The 19,586-nt window shown below is 40.5% G+C and overlaps 1 protein-coding gene across 1 annotated transcript in view; it reads left to right on the top strand.

The window, feature by feature from the left end:
- Nucleotides 1-978: 978 nt before the first annotated feature.
- The window catches only part of SLC17A8 (solute carrier family 17 member 8), a 28,827-nt gene continuing 10,219 nt past the window's right edge, over nt 979-19,586 (top strand). Inside the window, exons 1-5 of the mRNA XM_083833413.1 lie at nt 979-1,666; nt 8,302-8,554; nt 10,899-11,017; nt 17,278-17,392; nt 17,855-17,942. Coding sequence (XP_083689539.1) covers nt 1,566-1,666; nt 8,302-8,554; nt 10,899-11,017; nt 17,278-17,392; nt 17,855-17,942 — 676 coding nt within the window. The 5' untranslated portion in view covers nt 979-1,565. The remainder of the gene's footprint in view (nt 1,667-8,301; nt 8,555-10,898; nt 11,018-17,277; nt 17,393-17,854; nt 17,943-19,586) is intronic.

The following is a 19,586-nucleotide window of genomic DNA, read 5'->3' as shown; positions in this document are numbered from 1 at the left end:
GTAATTTATATATAGTATTTGTAATAAATACTAAATGTACAGTGACATCTAAAACCCAGAGGCTGGTGGCCCATGCTGGGTGCCAGGGGCCAAGTGGAGAGGAGGACAGTCCTCACCAAGCTTTGGCCCAGATGCACATCCCTCTCAGTCCTACTGACACAGTTCAGACACCCAAACTCGGAGCCTGGAAGTGCCCCAAGGCAGATGAAAACAGCCAAAACCCGGGCTGTTTTCTGGAGGAGCTTGTTTCTCTTCTTCTTCTTCCTTCTCTCTCCCCAGACTGCATGGGGAGGGAGGAGAGCCCAGGCCAGTGGCAGAGCAGGAGTGAAGCTCCTCGGGAGTGGGGGCTGCTGTCCCACCTCTTCCCTCCCCGCTGGTGGCCTGGCAGGCTCCAAATTTAACTCTCCTTGGGGGAAGGTGGAGAATATAAAGCATTCCATTTTTCTGACAGTCAGGACAGTTTCTGCCTTCCCCTCCAGCCAGGGAAGCTGGAATTGCTGACAGGAGCCCAAAGCTAATCTGAAATGGGAGATCTCTCTTTTCTTTTTTTGCTTCCAGAACCCAAACCCGATAAGTGAGGTCTTGACTCATTTGACTCCAGACAACACGCAGGCTTGATGAGGCTGCGTTTCCACAGGAGTTTCCATTAAATGCTTCTACACAGCAGGAAAGGTGTGCTGTCATCACAAATTCGTGTCGAGTTGGAATAGTTTGCCTCTTTCAGCCACTTCGTGTTTTGAAAACACAATGCCTTTCATTTACAGGCACTTTCACTGCTTTTTCAAACAGCATCACACTAACACACCTCTGTACCTGTCTGCCCGCGGGCCCAGCAGCACCAGTAATAAATGCCCGGGCTGGGAAGGGGGTGGTGGGCCCACATGAGCAGGTGCAGGGGGGCTCATCCAGATGGGGGTAAATAGTGAACGGGAGCTGCAGCCTGTGTTCCCCTTCCTGCCGAAAGGACTCGTGAATGTTTAATAAACTTCTTGCCCTTGCCATAGGTGAGGTCCTGCTAATGAACTGGCGCGGCCTGAGGACAGGTATTGTGTCCGTTACTATAGCACCACCTTGCACACATCTCGGTGTGAAGGAGCAGGGGAGGGAGGGAGGCAGGCACGGAGGATGAGTCCTGGCAAGGCGGTGTGAGGTCCGCCCGTGGTGCAGCAGCAGCAGCAGCATCCTGCCCAGGGACAGCAGCCCTCAGCGGTGCCTCCTGCTCGCCTGCTGCAGCCGCTGGACCAGCTGCCTGCGTACAGGTGCCCGACCCTGCACGGATGCACGGCAGCGCTGCTGCAAGCGTGCTGCTGAGTCCCTGAGCACGTCCCGGGGGTTTCGCACCAGGGCTCTTCCCAACTGACTTGCTGGCTTGGGAAGAAGATCTGTGTCCTTTCTTTTTTTTCTTTTCATTTTTTCTTTTCCATGCTCCTTTCTTGAGCAACTGGTTGTTATAGGTAGAGGTCACGAAGGGGACCGGCACAGACTCCTGGGTCTGGAATCAGGAAATATGACAGCAGAAGCGAACGCTTGTTAACATAAGGGATTTACTGAAGAAGGAAGACAAAATGCCTTTCAAAGGGTTCAGTTCACTGAAGGAAAGATTTTTTAACCCAGGAAAGGAAGAGGTGAAGAACACCATTAGTGACTCGCTGGGGAATCTGCGAAGGTAAAATCCTATAGAAAACTCCCAGAGGGATCCCCTGGTTACATTTATTAAAGATAAATGAAATATAGAAAAATATCTAAATATAAAACAGGGTTGCAAAACTAATCTCTGAGTCCAGATGGTGAGAGATACCTCGCTGCAAGACAGATTAAAAGGAGCAGTGTTACAAGAGCATGTGGCTATAGATGATAGAATATTTATATTAAATCAAAGAAGAGGTGAAAATAAGTTATAAAATATTGTTTTAATATTACAAGAAACATGAAAAGAGTGTTTTAATTAAAAAAAATAGTTTTAAATAATTAAATGTGAATTCTTCTTTTTTAGCTTGCATGAAAAAACCTGATGATTTAATGGGAATTAACATTCCAAAATGATGCTGCTCCTGGAATTAGAGTAAAGTCCCTAAATTACAGGGACATTTTAGAAAATCTTGTTCTGAATCATTAAGAGAAATTATATGAAGCAGATCTGTATATGTGTGTATTTATTGAGACTAACACATTAGAAAGAAAAAAAGCAGTTGTTTGCAAAAAGAAGATTAAAGACACTTATCTTAATCTGACACTTTATGAAAAAACAAACAAATACATATTTTTCGATGAATGAATGTATGATGTAACAAATGACAAGTTTCATAAAGGGATAGAGATTGTTCATTTAAATGGAAGATTATTTCAATTAGTAATGGCCACTGACAACATTTACTTGTGTAACGGATAGCTGACAGCCGGAGAGTTCAGTGCCATTTCTTGCCTGCTTCATGTTAAGTGCTTTAAAACTTTGCAAGGAGCAGGACAATATTTTAATTATACATCTTTTCAGTGTTTGAATTGCATTTGCTTTTGTATGTATCCTGTTATTTCCTTTTGGGAATGTTATTTTGAGTCAAGATACAGTTCCTGGCACATCTGAACACGCATTTGATCACAAGAAAATGTACAATAATTTGCATATACTGCATTAAAGCGTGCATGTGCAAGTAAATAAGAATGTACACTTTTATGGAAGTTATTAATATGCACCATTACCTTGCCAGTTACACTGTTCCTATGCCATGTGAACAAAGTATCTGTGTTCCACAGAGCTTCAACTTAACTTTTTTTCATTTACAGTCTTATAGATGAAGTCTGACATTTTGCTTTTTTGACTTTTAAGATATTCTACGGTGATTCAGGGAATGTTTTTCTTTCACAACATCAAACTAAGTCATTTATTCAACCATAAATTCTTATTGCTGTGGGCTCTGTTGGTCAATCTGACCAAATACATGCAGGCTTTCTATTTAGTGATTATATAATGTGGCAGTACAAAGGGTTTGCTATGTGGATATGGCATTCATGCTTTGGATTATCTGGATTATTTTCCTCTTGCAGCTGGGTATCAAGGATATCATGCTGGCTCCTATATAGATGATAGTGCTGGTACTCAACTTCATCAATGTTGCTGCTGAATCAAAACAAAAAATCTGAGCTGAGATACAATAAAGTTTGCTGGACTTCATTATTTTCTGTTTTAAATATCTGAATGTCAGTGCCTTTCTTAGGTGTACTATTTTGTGGGTGCTGCAAAACAAGAGTCTGCCCACAGGTTACCTCAGGGTAGCTGGCACCTGGTGACGAGGCAAAGGGGACGGAGCTGGAGAGACCTGAGAGGCATCCTTTCTCTGGGCTGTTGCCAGCAGTTTCATTTGCAAGATCTCAGAAGAAGATCCGTTTGTTGCTAGAGTATCACCAGCTGCAGTAAATACACCAGATGTTTCAGAAAATAGATAGAAACATACCAAATTATATTTTATGCAACATAGGGCTTGCTCTTAATTAGTTAATTACAGTAGGGTATAAAACAAACCAACCAACCAACCAACCAAACAAACAAACAAAAAAACAATTTAGAGGAATCAAGGCTTGGTTGAATAATATCAGTCAGAGCTGGGGCTCTGAAAACCTTATAAGTTTCCCAGAAAAGAAACCTCCTTTTCCTGCAGCGCTTCTTGACAGGTACAAACACTTTGGGCCTTCTTTGTACTTAGTGTATGCAAAGAAAAAATCATGTATTCAAATAAAATCTTAGTCTCTGCCTCTCCTGAGGATTTCAAGAGTCCCTGACCAGCCAACGGCAACTCGGGGCTTACCAATGAATTGGGAATTGACTAAGTGTGTTTACTTCCCAATAATATCACTGTTAATATGAAAAGTAATATGGGCTATGCCCACAGCATAGCTGTACGTAGTCTGGGTTCTACTAGGTGTAGCTCTGACTCCTGCAGACCTTCCTTAATGAATTAAACTGCCCAACCTGCTAAAAACTGCAACCTGAAGCTGGGTGAATTACCCCTGAGTTGGACAGGGCTCCTCTGCCTGCGCTGTGTCATAGTCTTGGTCCTCTCAAAGTTTTCCTTTGCACAGAAGTACAGAAAGTTTAATGCACCACAGAGCAAGCAACACCATGAATACCGTGTGGGGTGCCCTGACTCAGTTGTGTGAGGCCCCTTGTACAAAGGCATTAGTGCAAGGGCACACTACGCATGTGCAGTGCTGCAGCACCCATGGGGCATGAGCCCATTGCATTGACGCTGTGCTGGGAAGGCGCTGGGATTCTGCCCTACAGAGTGAGATTGCAATGCCTGAGAGATGTAGTAGTCCCATCATGTGTAAAAGCTTGAAACATGCTTGAGTTTCATGCAAATATAACACAGAAGCCAGCTTCACAGGTCCCGTGCACCAAGTGACTTAAGAGGGTTTGCCAATCTGCCCTGGGATATTGTATGAATACAACAGGATTTGCTATAGAAAATTATCACCTGGGCAATCCCCAGAGAGTAGATGAGATCTCAGAAGATTGTATTTGCTTTTGGATAAATAATATTTTTTCAATAGTCAGTGTATAGGCTTCTACATCAGGATCATCAATAATTGTTGCACGTGGTGACTGTTGTTGGTTATGCAGGTGTGAAGTTTGAACACCTACAGGTGCTGTAAAAGCCTGTACTATCTGGTAAAAGTCATTTGGGAATGCATTCTAACACATGGCAGGTATTAACATTTGCCTGTTTTTGTAGAATCTATGTCGTTTTAATCAAATGAAGCGGAACAATGTAGTTCTATTCCACTTACACAGTTTGAAGAAATGACTAATTCCTACGCTAAACTGAATAAATACCAACTGGTAAATGTCTACGTGTTCTAGTTTTTTATTATTATTATTTTTATTACTGATTTGAATTTTAAAAATTTCTTTCATACTTCCAAAACTCTGTATATGCCAGAGTAAAGCCATTCAGAAAAGAAAAGAAACAATGTCAGCTGGAGAAATTTCAAATACCATAGTTATGACATTTGGGCATGGGACATGGATGCAGGTATCTTCAAATTACCAAGCTTTTCTTACTTGCTGAGTGTTGCATGTTTGCTGAAAAGAGCAGAGTGATGTAAAGACTAAACATATTCCCATGCAGCAAAATATTCTCCAGTGTTAGTCAGATAACTAAAGCAGCTTTCTTCTAAATTATTGGTGTATAACAAGTGAAAATTTCAGTGGCACTACCAAAATATAAGTATCAGTCTTTTTGTGGATTTGACATACCTTCATTTTATGTCTACAGTGTTTAATAAAATAAGACCAAAAAGCAAGGTCAAACACTAGCTCTATGATTGCTTGTACTGCTAATGTTTCACGCCAGTTCCATTTTTGGATTGCTATTGCAAAATCATTTTCTCTGATAGAAATCTTCCACAGGGGGTTAATGTTGAGCTTTGAGGGCATGAAATATTCTGTGAATATTTGGGGTCATGAATCAGTCCTCAACCTGCTTTTATTAAGGAGTAGTTGAATACAATAGCAAAACAATTAATTTCACTGCAGAAACAATGTTGGACCACAGTGCTAGTCCTCCTGGCTCATCACTTCTAACAGTGAATTTGGAGTAGAAGGATGTTTTCATGCCTATGTGAAGTGACAGCCAGCTGAAAATGTCCAGATAGGAACAGATGTTTTGGCTTCACATGATGTGTCTAATCTTTGCCAGCTGTCCAAAATAATGCACAAATTAACGTTTAATCTCTCTCGTATAAATGGTGTGGTAAAGGTATGAAAAATTGAGGAATTGTGCTTTGATTTAATTCATTCAGTATCTTAGATTATGCTAGAGTAAGACAATAAAATTACTTCTTTTGGTTGTTAATAACTCGTTTAAGATAACAACAGCACTAAAAAAATAATTATTCAATTGTCTTTTCACTTCCTGAGGTCTTTATTTTTGAAATTCTATTCAGTGTACACCTACTGATATAAGCACACTGAGCAAGAAATATATGGTGTCTTTTTTTTTTTTTTTTTTTTAAGTGCCTGGCTACATTACTCTCTGTACTCTCATTTCACTAACAATGCTGTCTCCCTGCCAATGAATCATAAGATCTCAATCACCTTCAATAACACCATAGTCATATCACATTTCCTGTGTTACCTTGCTTTAATGCAAACTCCAGCTTACAAAGAACTGATTTAACTTAGAAGTTAGCACTGCTTTGAGCAAGGGGTCAAATCAAATAACCCCCGGAGATCCCTTCTGGCCAAAACACCCTGATTCTGGTGCTTGTTACACATGCAAACTGATGGACTGTAGCATGCTTTTTCTTGTTGCTAAGAGTAAGGCTACAGTAGCAGTTTTATGGTTCAAATTAAAAAGGATTAATATAGTGAATGATGCATACCTTAGCATGTAGCTATAAAGCCTAGAAATACTGATGATATAAGGGAAAATTCATATTGGAAAGATAAGTTTAAATTCACAGGAAGCACCCCAAGAAACCATATATACGATCTATATTTGTAAAACCCTTAATATAGAATACTATCCACTAAGTCATGGGCAGTACAATAGACTTACAGCAATTGGAGTGATTAATCAAAAGCTGTGATTAAACCAAAATTGGTCTCCTGAAAGAGCCAACCAACTACTGTGTAGATCAGCCAGGTGCAGCCCATCCATATATGCTTTGGCAACATTCTTTCATAGCTGATTATTATATGGAAAACTGAAGTCCATTGGATTTCAAATACATTTTAGGCCAGGTGTGTGAAAAAAAGGAAATAAGTTACTCCTTATCAGAAAGGAGTGAATTAAATCATTTCATCATCTTATACAGCAAGATGGGCTTCTTTTATATTAAGTATCTGTTCATATTTCCCTAGTAGCATGAGCAACTCCATGGCATACACAAAAGGAGCTGGATCACGTGCTCATTGCTTCACAGCAAAGCCAAAGCTGAAAGGCTTCCTAACGTAACTGCCCATCAAGGTTTGGGGCTACACTTTAGTGAACACTTAACCTTAAGCTCGTGGGCAGTGTTCAGTGGGCTTTTCGTGTATTCAGAGCTAACCATGTGCTTGAGTATTTCAGCATGTTAGAAAGCCTATATTCTGCATTTAAAACAAAAGCATGAGAAGTTAATGTTAGGAAAGGAAGTATTTATCTCCAGTCTAACAGTGTGTCTTCAGTTCCTTCTGATCTCATCTTTCTTACCAGAGAAATTCCCTGTTCATATAGCACAGGATGTTAGTATCTCCAATCAGATTGGGAGATCAAATTAATTTTTAATTGCACTACCACAGGAAAAACTTCCATAAGTGCAGGAAACAGTGATGGGCAACAGCTGTACTGATGAGACCATTTGCCTCTTAAGCCGCTGCTCCTGCTTTGGCTGATGGCAGCAGCTGTTTGCCCCCCATGGGGTCCTCCATTTCACTGCTGGTGGTGCAGGGCTATAGGGAGAACATTTGCTCCTATTCCCAAGCAAATGGGAGGGCCCCTGTGCCTGGCTGTTTCCTCCCTATTCCCCCCAGTCTCACTGCAGTGCCCACACTAAATTTGCTCCCAGGTAAAGCTCGTTCAGCCTCTTCTGCTGAGGGGTGGTGAATCAACAGACCAGAAAGTCACTTAATCTTCAGATCTTGTTGCGTATTAAGTACTTTAAAGAAAAGGTTGAGTTTTGCAAGGAGCTAAAGCCTCGTGGTGATAGGATGTTTCAGAGCAGAGGGAACACTTGGCGTCAAATCCCTCCAGGCAGAGAAAGCCTGGGCCTGGCTCTTCCACGCCTTCAGTAGGTACCCTGGGGCCTGAGCCTCTGCCCCTCTGCAGCTTAGCCCTGATGTTTGTCTCACAGGTCAAAACAAACTCACAGCAAGTTTGGGGCTGAGAAAAATATACAAATACATAACACCATGCTTTGTGCTGTATTTGCCCTTTCCTTGAAACCTACTGATAGCTCTGCTTAGTGGATCTAATTAGAAGTTACAATCTTTTTTTTTTTTTCATATGTATATATTCCTAACAACCAGCAGGATTTATCACAACAGAGCTCAATACACCTCTCATAATCATTCTCATGAACATCCTGCAAGCATTTTTGTAGCTAGCTGTCCAGCCAAGTGTTTAGAGCTTAGAAACTTCAGTGTTTGTTGGTGAAAAAAATATGCAGGCTGTGCCGACCTTTCGAAGTCTGACCAGCTTTAACTCATCACAGTACCAAGAGACAAACACCTCAGACAGAGGTGATTTAGCAGCTGACTGGAGCACCTACCATCTATATTTTACTGTGTTTACATTTTCATTTTCTCTTGCTTCTTTCATTTAGGAAAATTGATGGCACCAACGTAGAGGAGGATCACATTGAGCTGACAGAAGAGGGGCAGCCTGTGCAGGCCAGCGCCCGCAGGCCGGCCCTGTGCAACTGCTACTGCTGCGGACTGCCCAAGCGCTACATCATTGCCATCATGAGCGGCCTGGGCTTTTGCATTTCCTTTGGGATTAGGTGCAACCTGGGTGTTGCCATCGTGGAAATGGTGAACAATAGCACTGTTTATGTCAATGGCAAACCAGTGCTGCAGGTGAGAAACGATCCTCCTTTCCCTGTTGTGACCCGGCCCCATTGCAGAATCATTGAAGTGCCACATATCAAAGCACTGTATATGTGTAGGTTAACAACTTAGGCAGGCACACATGTGAGTCTGGATTCCCGTATATGTGCACATGCTTAACCCTTATTTAGGTCTCTAAATCACACTAAAAGTCTGTAAGGTCTGAGCATTTGCAATGTCATACAGAGTGTAAGTAACAGAAACGAGAGCTGAGTTGGCTTATATGTTTATCAGGTCCCCAATCTTTTTGTCATAGACAAATTTTGTTGTAGTGGCAGAAGCTTTTACTGTTCACTGTCTCTCAGGGAAATGCACCCTGATGCCAGTACAGAAGGAATGATCAACTGCTGTACATAACGCTGGGCACACTCTATTCAGATTAGTGGATGACTTTCAAGACCTTTAAGTAGTCATTTGGCAGTCTGGCAACAGGTTTTATGGGTTACTGACAGCGTGGATTGTTGTCTAGAAGTATTTGGAATTAGGTGGCAAGCTATTTCAAATTTGCAGTAGATTACATGGCTCATAGCAGATGCCTACAAACTTTTAAAAATGCACCCAAGGAAATGTAGATTCAAAGCATATCTTTGTTTCTCCACTCCTGCCTTGGTTCAGGGTTGTGATATCATAAATCTCTTTCTGGACTTTATAAACATGAATGTATAAAATTGACTTATTTTTGGATCCTTTTATAATATATTATTCACAGGAATATTGACTCTTACTTGACATTTCCTCATATTTCCCTTGAGATATCACAAATATCTGCTCTGTTTTGGGCATGATATGTGAACCCTCCTGATATGGGAACTTTCTCCATGTCTCATGGTGTCTTTGCCTTCAGAAATTAACACTACTTAGAAACTAACCTGGAAAACACTAGCAGAAAATTAGGTATTTAAAAAAAGAAATGCAGGTCAGCACAGGAAAGCAGATCTCTTGACAGAGTTTACATTGGTGGGGAGGGAAATCCTTTAGCCCCTGTAAAACGTGCCTGGCTAATTAATGCCATCTTTCTCCCAGCAAGTCAAATGAGGAGCTGTTTTGTAGTTTGCTTGTTTGGAAAAAAAATCAACCTACTGAGGAAAACTGGTTCTTGCTTTTACACACACGAAGTAATATAGAAAAAAGAGATGTTAAGATCTGTCACTTTAGTTTTCATATTTACGTAGTGTTTTAGTGACAGTTTTAGTTCAGAATCTAAAAGACAATCCGTGCCGTTTTCTCTTAAGACGATTAAACACCTTTCCCTGCCATGTAGTTACCAAGAAAATAAGCATCAAGCAAAACATCATGGTTTCTCTTTGCTCCAGAACAGCCCTTCTGAACTGAGGGTTCAAGGAGAAAATGTCGACGCTAACCTTATGTTAGTGTGATTATAAAGAGTCAGGTGCTGTTCTGACCTCCCAGAATGAAGGGCAGGAGGGGCACCTTGGGTCACCTTTTCTTCACTGCCCCTATGTTTTGTTCTGGGCTTTGGCCATTGCTCTTCCAAGCAAAGTACATCAAAACGGGCTCATCACAGAACAGGAATGACCTTATTCAGGATGAGTTTTGAGAAGACTGAAACTGCTTGCTATCCAAGGCTGAGGTGCATTGCAAAAGCGTTTGTCTTGGCTGTAGACATTTTTGACTCTGAAGCATTTCTGACCAGCCTGGGGGTAGCCTTCAGTATCCAAATCCAGCTCAATGACTGGCATCACTTTTAATAAAAGATACACTAGTCAGCTAGCTAATGTTACCTATCTTTATTTCTATATTGTCTTGTCTTCAGGTGTTACACCCTCCTCTCCTTCTCCCGTACACATTTTCTGCTCCCATACTACTACTTAATGTAGATGCTGGATGGTCAGAGCTTGACAGTGATGAGAAAAAACATGGATAATACAGAACTAGCATGACCAGATCAATTCAAAGAGGATGAGCAACCTTGATAACTGTGTAAATGGATGTGTTCACTGAAAGGTAGCAGGTCCTTGTTATAACACTAAGCAGGCCTGAAAACAAAGGTTTCAGCCCAAAGGGAAGCAGTGGCAAGAAGCAAAGATGAAGGTCCATCACCAACTGCTCTTTGGCTGAAACTTTTTCCTCTCATTCACCCTGATTATAAGCTAAGAGCAGAAGCAGTAATCTCACAAAGCAATTTGACGTCTTTTTGCTTTAACTGGGAGAGGGTTCAAGCTCAGCAACACCAGTGCAAGGAGGCTGTCTTGATTTGCATGATGGGGTGACTTCCATTTGACTTTCAAATAGCGTTTACCTCATAATCAGTATGCTTCATTTTACAGCATTTTTTTGTTTGTTTCCTTTGCAGAAAGCCCAATTCAATTGGGATCCAGAGACAGTGGGACTCATACATGGCTCTTTTTTCTGGGGTTACATTGTGACACAAATTCCAGGAGGGTTCATCTCAAACAAATTGGCTGCTAACAGGTAAGAAAACAATAATTGAAAGAGTTAAGACCTACAGCTTTACAGATGACTGTTTTACACAGTTTAGATGATGATTACAAAGTAGTGAATAAAAGTGTTTCAGGAATCTGAAGCTGAACTTGCAATATGTCTATAACCAAAAAAAAAAACTAACCCTAGATTTCTATTATTGATCTGATTTCTGATATTCCCAATTTAACTCATTCATCTCAAATATGTACACATTTCTTGTTTTCTAAACAATAATGCTTCCTGGAGACTGTTAGGAAAATCATACCTGGTATTTCAAACAATGCTTGTAACATTTGTCTTTCAGAAGTTGCCTTAGTGCTTCATAGCTCATCTTACCAGCAAATGAGTTTTTTTCCAATGAAATTTGACTTATCTCCTTTAAAATTTCCCAGTGAATTGAAATGTCTTCCAGAATTTTTGAAGCTGGGCACGTAGGAATTACATGTTCTGAAGGCACAAACCCATCCTCATGCACATGGACATCTTGTCTGTGGCTGGATACAATACTTATGTCTGTAATTAGGATTGCCTAGAACTTTTCTAATAGAGCCTAATGATTTCTCTTTGGCAAACAATGAGCATCTATATGGATTTCTTCCATGCTTATTGTGTTTGTGGGCTGGCATTTTTTTTTAATTCAACTGTTTCTGAAAATGATAAAAAAGTAGCTAATTTTGCCAAAGATAACTTTAGTGTTAGGCTTTACTTCAGAAAATCTTCAGAATTTGGACTACGATCACATCTGAAACAGGGAGGTTGTCTGAAGACAGCTGGTTGTAAATGAGCTCATGAGATGTGCATGTGAAGGAAGTTTGGGATCTACAGATGAAAGAGGATTGGCACTCATACCATTCTCTGCAAATAAGATATGACTTATCTACAAAGGCTTTCATAATAGGAAAAAAATCTTTAAGACCAGATCTATGTGGTTTTGCCCGAATTCAAAGTACTTTGCTCTCTGTATTCTACAGAGAGTTATAGGGGTTACAAGACTGGACATTCTTCCCACCCATATCCTTTATGAAATGACTTCAGGATAGAGTCATCCCATAGAATTCTCCAGAAGTTCAGCCCCAACTCTCCTCTGTCCATAACCCAAAGTTCCTCTGCATTCAGTTTGTACTCCTTCTTCAACACTACTAGCAATCTGTTTTTCATTTCTCTATCACATAAAGTGCCTAAACAGGGTACTTTTCACTCTGTTGAATAAGCCAAACAAATTAGCTAAGCTTAATAATTTCCCCAGTGTTTCCACTCTTGCCACCAGATTTTGCAGCAGAAGGGCCCAAAACCACAGATGTGCACACTGTTGGCTGAATAATTCAGCATATTATTAATTTGGCTTTCGTTCCCTTTATTTTCTTACAACCAGTAAAATCAGCTAAGTTTACCCTCTAGCTCAATTTATTCTGTCAGATGACTGCTTTCTTAGGTACATATTATGCATATGCACAGAAAGCTATACTTCTGTCCCCAGGATACTTTCAGACTCTTTCAGAAATTTCAGACAATACAACACCACATTATAGATTTGATTAACATAACTGCATTTAGGAGTAGAATTTGCTCAAGGAACAACACCCCAAAGGATGATCTCAAAGAGAATTCCTGTTTGTAATAATAGGGATCACAAATCTGGCTGACTCCACATTTTTCCTTTATTTGTTGTTTGCCCAACCAATTTCAGCTTGGGTAGATTCAGCAGTGGTATTGAGTTTCTGTTTCAGGGGGGTAACATCTGCTTGCTAAGACCACAGGGCAGGAAACAGAGCTGGGGATTGTCTGTGAACCCACCTCCCCTAGAAAGACAAATGCTTTCTATTTCCCAACTGCACACTGGTAATGATATGTATTATTCTGTCCTGTTATTGACATTATAGATTTAGGTATAGACTCTTTTGTCACCTGTTTAAATCCCGCTCAGCACTGTGGAACCTTGAACACACATGGACCCTTCCACACCTCAGGCATTTCTCTAATGCAAATAGTTATCTATAATAACGTGGGATTAAGATGGATCTCAGCTGAAAATAATGAGTGATATACGGTTTTGCACCAAAGTCATCTGAAACTGCATAAATTGCTTTATACATGTCCAAATTTGTATGGATCTGCATTCCCCCCAAAAGTTCATGAACCATTTAGTGACTATGTCCCTTTATCTTGCTGCTTATCCTCAAACATGCATAATAGCAAAATTTCATCATTGTTTGGTGGTGACAAGGAGACATGAAACATAAGGCACTCCATTATATCAGTTTTCAGTAACAGCACCCTGCTGACCAGAGGAGTCTTTTGCTGGAGAATTCTGTTTCGATCCAAAAGTAGCAGCTGGCCAAGGATCATGGTGGTGAGGAGAAAAGAATATGTCAATGAACTGAAAAGAACTGGGATATTCTTGGTCACGGTGGAGACCAGTTTCTTTGGGATTAAAGGCAGTGAACTGCTGGAAAGATGCTGGCTGTTTGTGAAAACAATACTTAGCCTCTTGAACAGTAACACAAGAGTGTCTGCTTCTAACAGTATAAATCATACATTTACAGTAGGCGTATTATGGTTGGCATTAAATGAAGTAGCAAAGACTGGAAAATCAATACACAGAGCTAACTGTTTGGATAAGAAAACACGTTCTCTTTCTTATGGCTTATTCTTCCACTTGCTCATTAACTTACATTTTAACATAATTTGCTGTAGTTCCCTGAGATGGTTAACCGTGTTATGATAACACGTGATATCAGTATTAGTGGCAAGGAAGAGGCAAAGTGCAAAACTTTTTTCTTCTCTGATTATAACAGAGAGCTAAGTAATACTTTTTTCTCAGCTAGATGCTTACTTGGCTTTGAAAACAGTCTCCTAAATGTCAAGATACGATCAGAGGCTTTGTGTGCCATTTCAGATTTTCAGACCGCTTTCTATATAAATTCATTCCTTTGTCACTTCCCTCTGTCAGCCTGCCCAGCCTCTTTGCTTTTGTGTTCATTTGCTAAGTGCTTTCTTGTCATTCAGATTATGAGCTGTCTAGGCATTGGCTGTTGTTTTCCTCAATAGGTGTACAGAATTTAGAGAAAATAGCGTTGATCTCTGACTGTAGATTCTTTGCGCTATAATGCTACCATTAATACTGCTATCAATAATAAGCCCAGATTCAAAATATGAGGTGATGAATATTTCCTGTGAATGTTTCCAAAAAGAAATATAAACAATCAAAATCCTTATAACAGAAAGAAAGAGAGAGAGAGAGAGAGAGAGAGAAAGAAAAAAAGAAAGAAAAAAAGAGGAGGAAAGGAAGAAAGGAAGAAAGGAAGGAAGAAAGGAAGAAAGGAAGAAAGGAAGAAAGGAAGAAAGGAAGGAAGAAAGAAAGAAGAAAGAAAGAAAGAAAGAAAGAAAGAAAGAAAGAAAGAAAGAAAGAAAGAAAGAAAGAAAAAGAAAGAAAGAAAGAAAGAAAAAGAAAAAAGAGAAAAAGAATCTGACAACAAAAAGTTGTGACACAACAACCCCATGCAATGCTAAAACCTTGGGGCAGAGTGGCTGGAAAACTGTGCAGAAGAGAAGGATCTCGTGCTTGAACATGAGCTGTCAGTATGCCCAGGTGGCCAAGAAGGCCAATGGCATCCTGGCTTGTATCAGAAATAGTGTAGCCAGCAGGACCAGGGAGGTGATCATCCCCCGTACTCTGCTCTGGTGAGGCCGCACCTCGAGTGCTGTGTTCAGCTTTGGGACCCTCAGTACAAGAAGGACATTGAGGCCCTGGAACGCGTCTGGAGAAGGGCTACGAAGCTGGTGAAGGGCCTGGAACACAAGTCCTATGAGGAGTGGCTGAGGGAACTGGGATTGTTTAGTCTGGAGAAGAGGAAGCTCAGGGGAGACCTTATTGCCCTCTGCAACTACCTGAAAGGAAGGTGTGGGGAGCTGAGAGTCAGCTGCTTCTCATACATAACTAGTGATAGGACTAGAGGGAATGGCCTCACGTTGTGCCAGGGGAGGTTTAGGTTGGAAATAGGAGATATTTCTTTCCAGAAAGAGCAGTCAGGCATTGGAACGGGTTGCCCAGGGAGGCGGTGGTGTCACCGTCCCTGGGGGTGTTCAAGGCAAGGTTGGACGTGGTGCTTAGGGACATGGTTGACATTGGTGGTAGGGGGATGGTTGGATCAGATGATCTTGGAGATCTTTTGCAGCCTTAATGATTCTATGATTCTATGAAAGTTCATAAATATTTTGAAGTGGAAGATGATAAATAGCTATGCATAGTAAGATCTGTGTATGTATTTAGTAGAAAAATGAAAAAGGAGAAAATATTTCTACTATCCAGATCTCATGACTTCAGATCAAATATCTGTCTAATACCATTCATACATCAGAATGAAGCTTAATGTGTCATTTTTGAAATGCCACTGGCATAGCAAGCCAATTCAGAACTTGTTCAACATCACTGAATTTGAACAGTTTGAAGAAGGAATGTGAATTATGGTCCTCAAACAGCAGCGTGGTGCCAGCTAGCATCAGTGTAGCTGGGAACTGGGGCCCTTTGCCACAAGGGAGTTCTTGACTCTCAAGGTGTCACCTTGAGTCTTGGAGCAAGACAGGGCAGCTCTGAGCTGAACTCCCATCTCCTAACCTGCTGTGGTCCCCAGGGCTATCAACATCTGCAACTTTCTATCTACAGAATGAATGATATCCCACACAGAGGCAGTCCACAGGGAACCAGGCATGGTTGCTTTGGGTTGCAGACAACATAAAGATGACAATAAACTTTTGAGGATTAACAGGAATCCATTCAATTTAAACAGTGCTCAGCAGTTGTGGAGAACCCTTTCTGCTGGTTCTGATAGTTTTCAGTTCTGTAACAGGATCTAAGAGGGGATCCTCCTGTATATCAGCTTCCACAGATGCTAGAGTCATGAACTCTTGATATTCAGAGTGTGTGACACAGCTTTTGAAGACCATTTGTGGTACAGAAAGGAAACCAAGCCTTCAGTCAGCCAGGTGTGAATATATATGAAATCCTTATGGGTCCCTTCCAACTTGGGATATTCTATGATTCTATGATTCTAATAAATCAAATATAGCTCAAAATTCCTAATGGTATTAATTTAAATGGTTGTTCCAAAAGGTTGTTCTCAGTCTCTTTCTTGGTTTCCAGTGGTGTTTTCCATGGTGCAACAGCCCCAGCTCTCCAGATGTCCTTTTATGAACTATATAAGGGAACATAAGTGGGCACCCAGGGATGCTTTTTCCTTGCGCTTCAGCATCGGTGCCTGGCAAGCCTGCAGCCCATCTCATACTGCAATGACTTCCCTGTGTCCCAGCTGTCCATCATGTCTATTGTCACTATGGTTTATTATTGACACAATGCAGTAAGTGTGCACCACTCTTTGGCTAAACTTAGGAAACCCCAAGTCCGTGCGGGGAGAGCTCCCACAGACTGTGGTAAACGAGGCAGACCCAGCTCTGAGTGTCATCCCAGGGCCTCTGACTGTCCTGGAGTTTCAGTGATGCTGCTCAGATCTATAACTGCCACACAGAGGTTTCTGCTGCCTGTTTCTCTAATGGGTGGTAATACCTGGAAAACTGCAAATGATTTCCCAAAAGCTATAGGCTTCAGGGGCATTTAGACTTGTACCCAGCTCTAGGAAGTGCTCTTCCTAAGCAGGATAACAAAATATTTATATCATGGTTTTCATAGAAACCCTCTTGTAGAAACATTTCTTCTATGCCATAGTTACAAAGGACACTTGCTGCTATTATTTAGAGAACTAATGTTGGAAAGGAGTTAATCTTAAACTGTTCTGTTCTATGTTTTAGCAGCAGGAAGTGAAAATAATCAGCACACTCACATATTTCTGAAAGGCACTTACATTAGGCTTTACTTGATTTAAGTTAAACCCTACTGATATAACTGAATTCAAGTACTTTCAAGGATAGATGTGCTTCTCACAGTTCAGGTCTCATATAAACAGCTTAGCTACCAGCTGGTGGCATAAAAACACCCATGCCTAGTTCTCTGATATAAAGAAAAAGCAAACAAACAAACTCAGAATCTTTGTTTCTGTGTACATTAAACTCCTCTTTCATTCAGGGAAAAAATGCATTGACATTATGGGGACTTACCCCCTTTTAATAATAAAACGGCTTATGACTTGGTGGGCAGCGGTGAGATTGTCTTTGAGACTGAACCTAAGTACAGTCTGAAAAGTAGATAATAACTATATTCTCTTCTATTGCTACCTTTTTTTTTTTTTTCCCCAAAGGGTATTTGGAGCAGCTATTTTTCTAACATCTACACTGAACATGTTCATCCCTTCTGCAGCAAGAGTACATTATGGCTGTGTGATGTTTGTAAGAATTCTGCAAGGTCTGGTGGAGGTAGGAACACTTACCACTTTTGGGAGATTTGGTTCTAAAACATTATAAAAATTTTGGTCAGGTTTTCTGATCTCTCTGCAGTTTTACTTGGTACTCATTTTTTCCATTGGTATTTTTAGGATGATATTTTAAAATCATGCTAATTTATATTTTTAAGTTTATCTTAAAAGGAGATAAAGAGTTTAGGTTTATAGTGCTGGAATTTTATCTAGCTTAGAATATTTGTGCCATCCATGGCATATGTTAAACAGCATTTTTACCCCAGCACACCTTACCATTTGACTTATTATTCAAGTAAGTTTACCATCTTCATACTGCAAAAATGAAGGTCTTCCAGACTTACTTAACCATTTCTACATAGTTCCGTGGTGACAAACAGTTAGACAGGTTGACAGTGTCAGCAACTGCTTGAAGTAGAAATGCAGTGAAAGCAAATCATATGATGTGTGAAATGTCTAACAGGGTGTCACCTACCCAGCCTGCCATGGGATGTGGAGTAAGTGGGCTCCTCCACTGGAGAGAAGCAGGTTGGCAACCACATCATTCTGTGGTAAGTTGATAGGTTTGCAAGTATATAGACGTATATTTTAGTCATTTTATGATTTACAAGAGAAATGTGAACCCTCTGCCTTTTGCTGCATCTGCCCATGGCCACATTAGCTTGCACTCTGAGCTCAGGAACGAGTCTTTTCTTTTTTTTTTTTTAATGTACCCCCTTTATTATTTAAAACCAATCCTCAAAATGACTCCAATAGTAAAGTAAAACAAGTCTAGAGATGTCAGATGAGAGAAATTACTTCAGGGATTCTATTTGTTATATGTATTGGATTGACTCTTCTAATCAAGTATGCACTTAATGATTATTTTAAAGGACTTGAGGACTTGGTCAGGCTTGTACTTTGCTCTGCTTACTGGGTTCCTTTCTAATGTTGACAGCCAACTTTCTAGAAGATGGTTGGTGGGAAGTTTGAGAAGACTCTGGGGAGAGGAACCCAGTGGAAAGATGGGAGAAATCAAACTCTTTCATTCCTTTTGGAATCTTTCTAGCCTCTGGCAAGAGCCTTAAACCTTGTTATGGAACAGGGAGCAGGAAAAATACTGAGGTTTACACCTTGTTCTTCAAGGATACTCTCTTTTTGGTCACAGCCACACTACAAAAAGTAATTTTTTTTTCTTCTTTTAATTCCATTCCCTGGGTAGCAATTTTTGAAAAGAGACGCTGCAGGTCACTCTGCACCACCACATTGTCTTGCTAGAAAAAATAACTGTGACTCTCACACCTTACTGGCCCTTTCATTTCTTCTTTTGGTGAGCCTGTCTGGCTGCTAATTCCAGAGAAAACTGTGAATGCTAGTATCTCCTCATTGACTCCAGGCTAGATTTGTGTAGATGGCTACATGGGAGGAAGATAAAGCATAAACAAAATGTACTCCTTCCACTCTCACCCTAAAAGGTCCAGACATGTGGAGTACAGAGCTGAAATGTTTCTGCTGCAATTTCAGATGAGCTGTGTTGGGAGTGATGGAAAAGGCACTACTCATTAATTCAGTCTGTCATTTCTCATCCTCTAAGACACACTCGTCATCTGTATTTGGTGTCCTTTCCCATTTGTAAAAGTGAAATTGGACAGGTGAGCCAGTGTCTAATAATACTGAACAAAAAACAGAAACAGTGATATTTTGAAGAGTGAGCAGGTCAGAATGGAGGAGTAGAAAACAATTAAAACAAATGTAGGTGGTAGGATAAAGCCACCTGTAGATAAATGTCTGTTAGAGATAATATTCAATAGAAAATGTAAGAGTCACAGGAAAAAACAGTCTGTCCATTAGCAGGGGAACTGGAAGTCTTGGGAAAATACAGCACTAAAATACACGTGAAAAGGTAAAAAGAAGAGTAAAATGTGAAAAAAAGCCTTCTTTAATACTGTGGGAATTTTATTTTTCTACAAATGACTCCGGGATATAGCGATTATTTATGGGTTTCAAATTACTGCATAAGAACAGACCAAAGAAAACCCTCCACCCTCAATGCTGAATTCCTAGCACTGGGTAGAGGAAGATCTACCTTGTAGCTCAGCACCCATTTCAGTTTCTACAGAGCACCAATTCTTACACTTGAAAGGTGAAGAGGAACAATGAAAAAATTAGGAAACACATTCCCTGATTCTCTATTTTCTTGCCTGGGGCTTTGCTAC

Source organism: Anser anser (assembly GCF_964211835.1).
Source record: "Anser anser genome assembly, chromosome: 1".
In the NCBI taxonomy this organism is placed as follows: domain Eukaryota; kingdom Metazoa; phylum Chordata; class Aves; order Anseriformes; family Anatidae; genus Anser; species Anser anser.
This window is presented reverse-complemented; position numbering and strand designations above follow the sequence as displayed.